General features: G+C 33.0%; 1 protein-coding gene across 1 annotated transcript; it reads right to left on the bottom strand.

Moving 5' to 3' along the window:
• Positions 1-634: 634 nt before the first annotated feature.
• mei-W68 (meiotic W68) lies at positions 635-5449 on the bottom strand. Its single transcript, XM_085955676.1, has 7 exons — positions 5139-5449; positions 4888-5044; positions 4609-4752; positions 3303-3496; positions 2969-3114; positions 1503-1640; positions 635-1418 (listed from the first exon to the last, which is right to left on the bottom strand). The coding sequence occupies exons 1-7, from the start codon at positions 5299-5301 to the stop codon at positions 1119-1121; spliced, it is 1242 nt and encodes a 413-aa protein (XP_085811802.1). The 5' UTR covers positions 5302-5449; the 3' UTR covers positions 635-1118.
• Positions 5450-12283: the final 6834 nt, after the last annotated feature.

Here is a 12283-nt window from a genome sequence, read left to right as displayed (position 1 = left end):
AAACGTTTTCAATAAATTGTTATACAAGCAGACATGACATCTTTTTATTTGTTATTTGCCTTTCCTAACTTAAAAGCAATCCTAGCATTTGCTAAATCAGAGAAGATATATGATCATTTGGATGAAAAATTCACCAATATAATATATTAATTGTTTTTTGCTCAAATTTTAATTCATTAAATTGTACTTGTACTTATTGATATTTTTTGGACACAGACATACAGATTAATTATTAGACATTTTATTTTTACTGTATTAAGTACATTAAAGTCCAAATTTGAAAATGTCTAAATCTAAATAGACAAAACCAGTTGTCAATTGATAGGCCCGGGGTGCAACCCTCATATTCATAGTTTCATAGTTAAACACATAAAATTTAATTAATTTAATAATATATATAGTTATAGGAATCATTCGCACAACTTGTTTTTCAAAATTTGATCACCACTGCACACTGTCTGTTATTTTGGGAGTGAGATGTTTTATCAAACAAAAAAGATACCGTGCCCGTGTCCGTTTGATAAATAACTTAAAAGCAATTTTTATAGATGGCACACAGGAGCGTTGAAACTATTATATAAGACACGCCACTAATTGTGGCCGTATAATATTATTATGTTATCCATTTCTTATTTTTAATTCTATTAATCTACGTTTTATTAGTTTTTAAATTATTCTTATAATTAATTGCCCAATATGTATGAAGTCTAATGAAAATTGTTAACTTTACTATCAAATCAGTCTCTTCGAGAGTTTTACTTTGGGGTCGTCCATATACGACGTCACACCCTAATGGGAGTGATGCGGCCCTGATATAGTGTTATGATTTATGACGTAGAGGTATGGGAGGGTTGTAGAAAACGTGACACCATAAAACCAACACAACATAAACTATTTTTTCTGATGTGATGTCATTTAGACAGGCGGATAAAATATTTTTTAACAAAATGAGACTATAGATGGCGGTAAACTTGTGTGACATTGTTCATGGATGGCCCCGGAAAGTGTCATATCCATTTATAAGTTGTTATTTTAGATTTTTTTATTATAACTATTTCTACTCTACATTGGTTACAACCATTAGTTTACCAACAATAGTTATTAATTAGCTATGATAGTTAAATTAAATCGTTAGCACAAATTTTATGGGGAATGTATTTATCTGTGAGGTAGGCCTGTGACAGGGAACCAATTCCTTCGATCTCTGTTTTTCTCTCACCACGAATCATCAGTTCGATCTGCCGCCGCAGAGCGCCGCCCTCCACGCAATATGGCCGCGAAATTAAATCGCGCGCTTTTGAGGCATCTCTCGGCGAGAGTTGCAAGGTCGGAACGCCGAGGAGGGTCATGTCGGAGGGGTGAATTCCAAGCCAGCGCAGAGATGGCACTGCTAGTCGTTCGGATAGGTGGGACATGGCCTGGAAAAAACTATAATGATGAATCTAAAACAAGACGATATGCCGAGATTAGTATTAACATGCATTTGTATATTATGTACTTACTAGAGATCCATATTTATACGTGCACATTATCTCGATTCCATGAGGGTCAGCATCCACCAAAGCAAGAGAAGGAATCCGCAATTTATCAACAAGGAATTTCAGCATCAGGCGCGTGTTTACATCAGGGTAGCCTTTTCCCTAAAAACAATGTGAAGATACTGATTAATACTCCATGAATAAACTTTTGTTTATCGAGCATAGTGTACAATAACATGCCCCATACAATTTTTTCGGGATATGAGGAATGAGGGATTATGATTAATTTTTATATTCTGTTGTGCTCCATTGATATGATTACGGTTGCATCAAATATGCAGAGGATGGACACAGGACAGTATTAGGCGCGTGGAAGCATGAATCACAGACCGGTTTGAAGCTCCCCTTGCGAATACTTTATCTGGGCAGTATTAAAATATAAGATTGTGGTACTTTCTGACGAAGTGACCGGATGATATTTGATTTCATACACAATCGCCACAGGATGGATTTTTTTTTTCATTTAAGCTGAATGAATTAACTATTAACTATGCCTATCGAATATTGATATCCACAAAAAAAACTACCAAAATCAAAGATAATGAAACAAATTCTAATAGCAAAATCGGTACCACCGAATCCGACAATATTGTATGGCGTATTAGGAATAATTTAATGTATTTAGTAACGTTGAACAAACTCTTCTAGTCCAGGCATCGCGTGTAAAAAATGGGAATACCTAGAAAGCTTTGCGGAAGTTTTGATACCTACTTTGCATTTATTTGTATTTTAGGTTATTATGTGTAATACGCCCTCGATGGCCGCGTCGAGGGTCCCAAGTTCGAATTCTGGGTCTGTCAAGTAAAAGTTAACACAAACTTGCACTCTGTGGTAGCCATATGATCTTATTAGGATCGTGTTATCACGCACAGAAAGGCTGTATACCTACTTGAGAAATATAACTTACTTAATAATAATATGTACAATGAATGCACAGAAAAGTTTAGGACAGCAGAAGCAAATTCTACTTAAAAACCGTCTTCGCTACTAGCCACAATGGAGTTCAATATTTGCCATGCTCCTACGACTGAGCCACTCGCATAACAAAAAAATGTACCTATAAGGATATAAATTATTGGAATTTTTCTATATTTTATTTTACTGTGAGACTATTTTATCACAAACTACACCGGAAAAGAGTTATAATCTGAAAACTGATTAATAGTGTTTATTTTCCGACTTTTTAGCCAAGCGAGCGAGCTCTCCGCGAGCGGAAAAAATACGAGATGGTAAACGAAACATCCGCAAAACTTTATGGGTAAAACTACCAAATCTCTGGGCTATCCAACAAAATAATCTCATGTGTTTAAACCATAGACTATAGATACATCGTTTAAACACTATAGGTTACTAGTATCGAAGTAACAGTGTAAGCTATCAGGATTGATAATCGTGTATTCAGTATTATAAAATACTCAGCAGTAACTTACTGTTATAATCAAGCATGGTCCTAACCGTTGGAGAGCGCCTTCATCGAGAAGCTTTTGAAAAATTGCGTCTTTTTCAACGACCAAAATAAATTTGGCATTGGACTGAACGTTTGTGATGCTTAGGACATCTTGTGGAATTAGTACACCTAAAAATTAATTAAACATATAAATTGGTTTTCATTTTTTTCTGTAAGGTGCATTAATATACTTGTATATTATATATTGTATTATATATTGTAGTATATCAATGGTAAGATGTAGAAGTTTCTACTGAATACGTGGTTAAATAGCGTTCATTGCTACCAACATTTTAGAATGCCTGTATTTATATTACCTCCGGCCCCATCGCAGTTAGTAGTTAGGCCATCCTTGGATGTGATACTGAGAGGTCCAGCAAGAAGTCCTTTGGATGCCGCCAGGAGGCCCAGTTCCCACTGGGGAGCTTCTAACAAGCAACACACGTCGCGGACGGCTCCATCGACAGCACCCTGACTTTTTACACGCGATATGTTCTGGTAGTATAATTCTCTGCAATGCAAAAAGGATTAACACAGTTATTATCCTATCCAGTGTTTTGCTGGGTACTACGTACTGTTAAATGGGGTTAATCGGTATATTTTTATAATAATGTGTTAAAAATTTATATTTTTGTGTTTTTTTATATAATTATATTACGAATCGATTGTAAGATGGTTTATTAGTTATAATCACTTACTACAGTTATTCAGGAAATACTATTATTTTTCATTCAAATTATAGCAATAACAAATATTGATATTATAGCAAAAATTACCCATGATCGGGTTGGAGTTATTCTCCCTAAGTCACAATAATTAGATATATGTACCGAAGTATTTAGTTACATTGGCAACGAGATAAAATAGTTTTCAACACAAAAACAATCTAAGTATATGTATATGATAAATTTTACCCCGTGTTTCACTGCAGCAGTCAAACATTTTAAATACTGTACCAAGGGTTGTGCCATCCATTATTATTTATTTATTTGTGGATAAAATATCTAATAAAAATACACCATAGTACATACACTGAATAAGCAGAATAACCCCATTTATCGATACCTATCCATTGATTTTATGATAGCGTGAACTGAAAATGTACGCCCACGATGGCCGAGCGGCTTAAGCGTCGGCCTATAACGGCGTGGGTCCCAGGTTCGAATAAGGATCTGGAAAATACACATATTGTTTTTCAATTTGTGTTTGGAGTCAGAGTATGGGCTTAATATGTTGAAAAGTGACTAATATCCACTTCTAAACAACAAAAAATTGTTGATAGGTACAAAACCTCCATTCTGTGGAGGTCCATATGATTCTATTAGGATCGGACATGGTCAAAAGAAGAACAAAAAAAAAAGAATTGAAAAATTAAATCATTTTAGGTTTCACCTTTCTGATTGTTCGATCTAATTTTATTAGGTATATACATCGACTTGATTATATTTACGAATAAAACGGCCATCTGATAATAATAGGAAATATTTTTACTGAAATGCAAATACAATAGTGAAAAACTAAAAGCTGAGAAAAAGAATGCAGAGCCAAATGAAGTCTTCATCCGACAGTGGATCAACACCGGCATGTGATGATGATGGTCATAAAGTTTTGTAAGAATCTTACCTTCGAGTGCATGTAGATTTCTTCGTTAGCATTTGATGAATGACTGACAGCAGATGAAGAATAAGTGAAAACTTATTTCTGCTATTTGCGAATGAAAAATTCACTGACACCATTTGCGAGTCTTCTTTGGTTTTTAAGAAGATCCTAAAAATATAAAAAAAGATAAAACTCATAAACATCGATTGAATGTTGAATATAATAAATTTAATTCTAATCAATAAAAGTGAAGAGATAAAAATAAATATAATAATATTATCCAACTAAAATCTTTCAATGTACCTTTCTTCAAAAAGACAGTTACTCCATAGTTTTTGATTCCTTAATGTAAATTTAGGATGCTTTCCTTCCGAAATATCGCTTAAGACCCCCCATATGATATTTTCAATTTTATTTATCAACTCTTCTCGTCTAGCAAGTTGTGTTGGTTGATTACCATCTGAAAGTAAAACCACATTATGCATGTTATTCAGATAGTTTGTACACCGATGTCAAACCTACCTACTTAATAACAACAAGTTATAAATTATTACTTTCGTTAAATGGTCCAATTTGGCTGAAGTATCCAAATCCAATACCGCGTCCCATTACGTTGGCTGCGTCACTTCCGGTCTGTGAAAATTGAAGAGGACGGGAAATGGAATTTGCAACTCGTCTTAGCTCATTGAAGTTAAGTGATCTCTTGGTTCCTTGCATGGACAGCAACTTTTCAGCGTCAGTCTTCTCTGATAAGCCTACTTTCAAGTGATGCTTTCGAAGTTCGTTCACGGCTATTATATATTTTGGATCTTGGGAAAATGTAGAATTTCCAGATAAATCACGATTGAATGATGAATGATGGAAATCATCTTCCGGGGCCATTTTCAACATTGTAGTTAGTCTTTATATTATGATGTTAAGCCTGCAAAATAAAATATGTATGTTCTTAATTAACAAAGTATGACGATCATTTTATTATTATCCAGTGCTCTAAGATTCTACATCGTTACAAATACCCAACTCAATAATATACCTACCTATTATTGAAATGTCTTTAATCCTTTCCACGCGAACGGTATACGTGTTGTACACTAATTAATTGGCCATTCGATATAATTGGCATGTTATTTAACTGCGGTAATTAAAAAGTAATTAAATGCTCCGCAGTGAACAAGTTGCATTATATTTTTTTAAATATACACAAATAATTATGCTGTTTCATTACAATAGTGAATAATGAGCGCCCGAACCAGGAACATAACGTAATCTCATCCCGAAAACTCATTTCCATTATGCTGTACTGTATACTATGCATTAATTAACATAAGAGCGCATAATACTATCTACTTGCTTTATTATTGATAAACACTTCACAAAACAATATTGATTTCTACTAATTTAATAATAATTATGACCAATCAAAAACATAAGTATTAATCATTAAAAATAAAAATTGTCAGTCAGAATGATGTAGGTATTAAACTTCATGAACTATTTTTTTTATTCAACGAATATTTAACAAAATTTGAGAATGTAATATGCAAAATTGAACATTGGTAATATATTATATAATTATAATATACCTATTACTTATATAATTTTGAAAATACCTCAAAGAAATACACGAACCCGCGGGCATTGTATTCGTGTCAATGTGCTCTACGAACTAGTCCTGCCAGGCGTCGTATTTTTTTTAAAAAAAAATTCTATTATACCGCAATATACGCGTGAAGTTCGATAGTTTTGACAGAAAATATGACGTAGTTTTATAGCGACGCCGTGCGAGGGAAAGCGATCCAATAGGCATATTAATTTAAGAGCAGTCGGAAATAATAATGGTACATAACAATAATTATTTTACCCTATGTAATTAGTGTGCAGTAGAAAAAAATCGCAATCTGCGCAATTTCAAGGATAAGTAATGCTGTTCCACTACAGTAGTTTATAATATGTCTGACGTGTTTTCAAATGAAGCGTAATAATAAATTTCAGTTTCAGCTACAGGTATTACTCTCACTCTTAAAACAATGGAGTTTATTATAATATTACTATTATAGGATATTAACATTTTTGGTTAAATTTGATCATTGATATTGAGTTTTTGGATTACACAGGACATGACATTAAAAAATAGCATATGGGTGCATCTTGCGCTTGTCTCCCAAAATACCCCATTCATTTTCGACTGTTATGGCTATGGCAAAAGAGTCCTCATATATTTTTTTACCATTTATACCAGATCAACAGCAAAGCAACAAATTATTTTTCTTTGTGTGAAATATTGTTCATTATTATTGCTTAGATTTTGTAAAACATGTATATATATATACCTATAACATTTAATAAAACATAAGACCATACAACCTCCGCCTACAAAATCATCAAACCTATTAATCAGATGAAAATTAGCCTTCAATGTTATGACAGTGGACCTCCTGTGCGCGAATACGTGAGATGTCATCCACGGCTCCCAAAGACGCCACAACAATAATTTGTAAAAAATTGACAGGCTCGATAAAGACGCTGGGTTGGCATCCCAACGGGGGTCAGCATTCTAACGGTGCCATATTTTTTTTTCACATAACGATGAGAGATGAGAAAATGACGTGTCAATGAGCCCACGTCATCCCGATTCTGGGACATACCCTACACAATGGATTCGGATGACGTAATGAACAGGTAAAGATAAAGGGGTGATAAATTAATTTATGTCTTGATCCTTTGCAGGATATTATGATTTCTAACAGAATGTTTTTTTTTTTAAATCGCTAGATGGGTTTGTATTTTTTTGACATAATATCTAAATATCTATCTAGTCAAGTTTATGGGTATCTACATATCGAACTATTTTTTGCAGTCATTACCTATACATAATGTCATAAAAGCAAAATATAGATATATTTTTGGGTTCACAGTGTCGCGATTTTTTTTATGTTTATCGGTTCAATAAAACACAGTTTTTAAAACGAAGTAAATTAAGAAAATTAGATTTTCCAAATAATATAGCTACTTACTATATGCAGGTAGGTACCTAAACATGTTCGAAGTAGGTACTTGGATGCATAGTATTAATTATTTTATTTTAATCGTGATGAATGCCTACAAATTAATTTTCACCCAAATTTGAAAAAAATGATGGAAAACTTTGAATTACCCATTGAAAAAAAAATATTTAGTTGTCTTACCAATTCAACAAAAATCCATAAAGTTATTGCTGCGTATGCCATATAAATTAAAATGAATTTCCCCAGTATCAATAAAATGATTTTCCTGAAACATGTAGACGTTTTTTAACGACATATAAAAAATATTCCAAGGGCCCGTGGCTGTAATGTTTATTTTTTTTATAAACTTATCGAGTATATGCGTTAATAGCAGCGGTGATTGTCTCATTGTGATTACGGGACAGGTGTCTTCGGCCAGATAGGTACTCTAAGGCAGGAATACCTCAGCAGCGGAGCAGATGCGAGTCTGTGATCTGTAGGACGACACTCGCCTGCCTTGACGACGTCACTTCAGTGTACCGCACCGCTAATTTATTTACATCACGTGCGTCTCACTTGCCCACTGCGATTCATAGTAGAACGTTTAACTAAAACTAACATACAATAATTATTTTAGTATGGCTGCATTCTGCTCCTCTTGTTGCTAACTAAGAGTTTGTGACTAAGCTACCATTACCATATCAATGTGGCACGTGTTAAGTTTTGATCGCATAGCTAAATGATCAAAAAGAATTTTACAGGTTAAATTACTGACACTAACCGTTTTCTTATCGCGACCCTCTTTTTTTGATGATGCCAAGTAACCTGCAACCGCCCTACTACATTAGTATAAAAATGCATTGTTAATAGCGAAAAAAAATAATAAAGTAATCATAAAATAAAATGATAGTAGTTTATCAATCATCATAATAATCGTATTCTTCTCGCAACCATTGTTCTATGTTTAGATGTGAATAACCAATCAATATATTATATTCTTTCATGTTATAAAATTTCATCAATAAATGGTTCGAAGTAAAGTTTTCGTTACATAATTCTACTATATTATTGACATTAACAGTTATTTCGGGATATGATTTTATAATCAGCGCTCGAAATAAAAAAGTTTACGAACCGAAGCGCTCGACAGTTTTCTGAAGATATTTAAATAGTTATCAAATTGTATGTGTATTTCATAAAAATAAGTGTATTAGATTTTCTATTATGTGGCCTATCTAGCTGAGACGGTCAAATTATTATTTCCACGACACGGACCGATTATTTTACCCTTTTCACGAACAGGGATGGCGCTCCGGTACGCTCCGTCATTTCGAGCCATGGATATGAATCCATCCTCAAAATACAAGAAGAAAAGAAGAAAAATATACTCATATGATTTTTTATTATCTACCAACAGTAAACAATGGTAAAATTTTGATAGAACATTAAAAATGAATACATAATCATTAATGGAGGTTGATCCATTGTCGACAAAGGTCTTCACTAGTTCCATTTATTCTTTATATTCCTTATTACCTTGTTGTCTCAGCATTAAATATTAACCAGATTAAAAATGCTTTACTATCAACGCGCAATCATATTTTTTTTTAAAAAAACGTGGTTAGCTATCTCTCAAACCATTATAGCGCCGTTACCGATTTTTTTAATATTCATGGAAAAAAACCAACAAAAGTGTGTGAAAATGCTACTTTTCATCAGAATTTAGTACGTAATAGTTAGCGACCCCCGGAAATAGTTTCCTTCCCCTAATATATTGTGAAAAACGCTGCTTAAATTATATTTAGAGCTAGCGTTATAAACTTTTAGTATAACAGTACTTGATGGCATTTCTGTAACGTATAGATATTATAATATGGCTAAATTTGTACTTAAAGAAAAAAATAATGACAACATTGTTTATAGCCACCATCTTTCGCAGTTGATTTTTCTAATAATTTGGTAAAATACCTATAGCATACTCAATTTGTGAATTGTTGATCTAAATATCGTTTATAATTATTGTAATCGTTCAGTATTGAGTCTTCGCGACCGGTGGAAGAACGTGATAGTTAAATAAAACAAAATTGTATTGTTATCGATCTATAAAATATTACAGTAAATTTAGAAATATGTATGACGCTTGTCCATAGCAAATTATATTATTCTGCCTGCAACACTTTTCGAAAGCAACTAACCCCATTACAAATTTTCCCGCGAGTACCTACCTAAATACTCGATGGAAAGGTGCTTCCGCTCGGAACAATGAAATGAAAACGCAAAAAGAAAAAGTTATTTTTAATCGTCATTTAAATGGTCTTGTATGACAACAAATAATAGATTATCACCCCTATGGTATGGAAATCGCAACAGGTTTGTCCGTTAGCTTAGAGACGCGTGCCACAAACGGTAGGTGCTCACTGCTTACCTCTAATAATATATTAACAATTTATAATACATAAATACAGATACAACAAAACCAACCCACTGTTTGAGTGCTTATCTATTTACAATCTGAATTATACATTGTAAATAGATAAATAAAAAACATAAATTTGAACGAGCAATAATAAAATTATGTTCGTTAGTCGATAATTTAAAGACCTACAAACGTATTTGTTTATTTGTAGAATGGCCAAAAATGGAACTACGAACTACCATAGGACGCCGTTTTGAAAATTTCATTCGGATGTCAGATTTTGTCCAGTTACGAGTCTTGATTGGGTAGTTTTCGACAGTGGCTCCCCCATCCAATTCTTCAGATAATTTTGTAGGACTGGAAATAGTAGCTATGATTTCCATTTTGAATTAAGGGCCCACATGATCAGCGTAGATCAAAATGGAGTTTTTATGGTATTTTCAGAGCATAACTCTAGACATTTATATAATTTTGAAGCTTTATTATCCTTTATATTTATTTTAAACATTTGATGACTGGGTAAAGTATTTTATTACATAAAATAGTATTATTTTAAACCTCTCGATCTAATGTTTTAGAATATAGTCATATTTCAGTACATCCATGTGCAGTGGTGTTAAGATTTTTTTAATTTATTAATTTTTAAATGCAACCATTAGTAAAATTAATGTTAACATTATTTATAGTGAAATATTTACGATAAAAAATATATTTTATAATCTCTGTGATCCCAAATTTGACAAGAATTGGGCATTTTATTATTCAAAAAATGGGCACGATTAACATATTTGAAGGTAATTCTAAAGATACTGATTATAAGCTATGTCTTTGACCATTTAAATGTGATAAACATCCTACGAATAATGATTGCTTTATAATAACTATTGACCTAAGAATAAGGTAGTATTTTTTTTAAATACGCCATTTCTATTGGCATTTCGCAGTGGTTAAGCTATAACATACGACCATAGCCATAAATTGACAAACGATAAATGAAGTAGGGAGTAAGATCATGGTAACGCGCGTGTTTTCCATTTTGATCTACGCTGCGCAGAACGGTAAGAAGTGTCACCATTTTTCTGCGACAGTTCAGGTGGTCAAATGAAAATAACGTTTATACACAATGCACGCATTACTGGACAATATTTTAAATTAAAGTTCGCAACAATATTTGCGTAAGAATATTATTTTATTGTCGGCACTACAGTGTCGTCACCCGACATCAATAATGTATGGGTACCGTAACATCATCACAATTTCAAAAATAAGTCTTCGACAGCTGACAACTTACGTCAATGTCACTTTATTTTGGTTTTTAGAATTTTCTAACCAGCTCTTATAAGATAATTTACAGGTTTGTCTCCTCTGGAATCTAGAATCTGGACCTGCAACTAGGATGACTTCCAATCTGTTCTGTATGGATTACTCATTAAGATATTTTCAGAGAAAATTCTTCAATACTTAATTATAACTATCACGTAAATATCCGTAAAGATTATACTTTATTTAATCGATTATATGTCATTTGTTGTTCATTTTTCGCAGGCTTTTTGAAATTCCCGAGCAAGGTTCCACTGCAAATTACTGACTTGGACATTTCGGACATACCTACTAATTTTCCAGCTTAAATTATTTAAGTGTATAAATAAGTAAGTATAAAAATCAATTATTATCGTCTTTATATTTAGGTAAATCCTTCTGATAAAACTGATCATTCGTCCATTTGTCTCTTTTTCGTTAATTAATGGGATGTAAATATTAACCCAAAATAATAAATCATTATCAGATAATATTGCTCTTATTAAAATAAATTTCAATCGTGGTGTAATGGCGATTTATTTGAACGAAAACGGAGTAAATTAGTTACCTTTGTTAGTTTATTTGTCATTTACAAAACGATACTACCACATTGGTTCGTTTGTAAAAAAAAACGGGTAGGTAAACATTACTGATAAACTTTATCGTTTGAAATATGATGACAAAGAGCTCTAAGCGGAGCAGACATGTTGGATCGCGTCTCGTCGTTCTGTCGTTTGTCGTGTGTTTCTCAGTATTGTTGTAAACAAACGTAAAACATCGGTGAAAACAAATGCGGGCTCGTTCAATACTTTGAAACTTTATTTTATCGACGAGCAGGGGCGGACTGGTGAAGTGGGAAACTCTGAAAAGATCACCTGAAGACATCTTTGGTGAAGCGCCTCTTTCTAGAATCCCATCAATAAACAAAATCTGTACACAGTTATTCGAAGTATTTAAAACAGGCGCTACGGAATGAGCGTGTCAATATAGCACTACTTTA

The sequence above is a fragment of the Rhyacophila brunnea genome, unplaced genomic scaffold, assembly GCF_057557595.1.
Source record: "Rhyacophila brunnea isolate RB1 unplaced genomic scaffold, BYU_Rbru_1.0 scaffold_5, whole genome shotgun sequence".
Classification (NCBI taxonomy): Eukaryota; Metazoa; Arthropoda; class Insecta; order Trichoptera; family Rhyacophilidae; genus Rhyacophila; species Rhyacophila brunnea.
The sequence above is the reverse complement of the archived record's forward strand: the minus strand, read 5'-3'. Positions and strand labels throughout refer to the sequence as shown.

What these genes read in the sequence shown, in the direction of transcription:
- mei-W68 (XM_085955676.1), bottom strand. Translation starts at nt 5,301, where the DNA reads ATGCAAGGAACCAAGAGATCACTTAACTTCAATGAGCTAAGACGAGTT. An exon ending in AACTGTCTTTTTGAAGAAAG is followed by an intron (nt 4,753 to 4,887) that starts GTACATTGAAAG and finishes TTATATTTTTAG; the next exon opens with GATCTTCTTAAAAACCAAAG. An exon ending in GACCATGCTTGATTATAACA is followed by an intron (nt 1,641 to 2,968) that starts GTAAGTTACTGC and finishes CATTGTTTTTAG; the next exon opens with GGAAAAGGCTACCCTGATGT.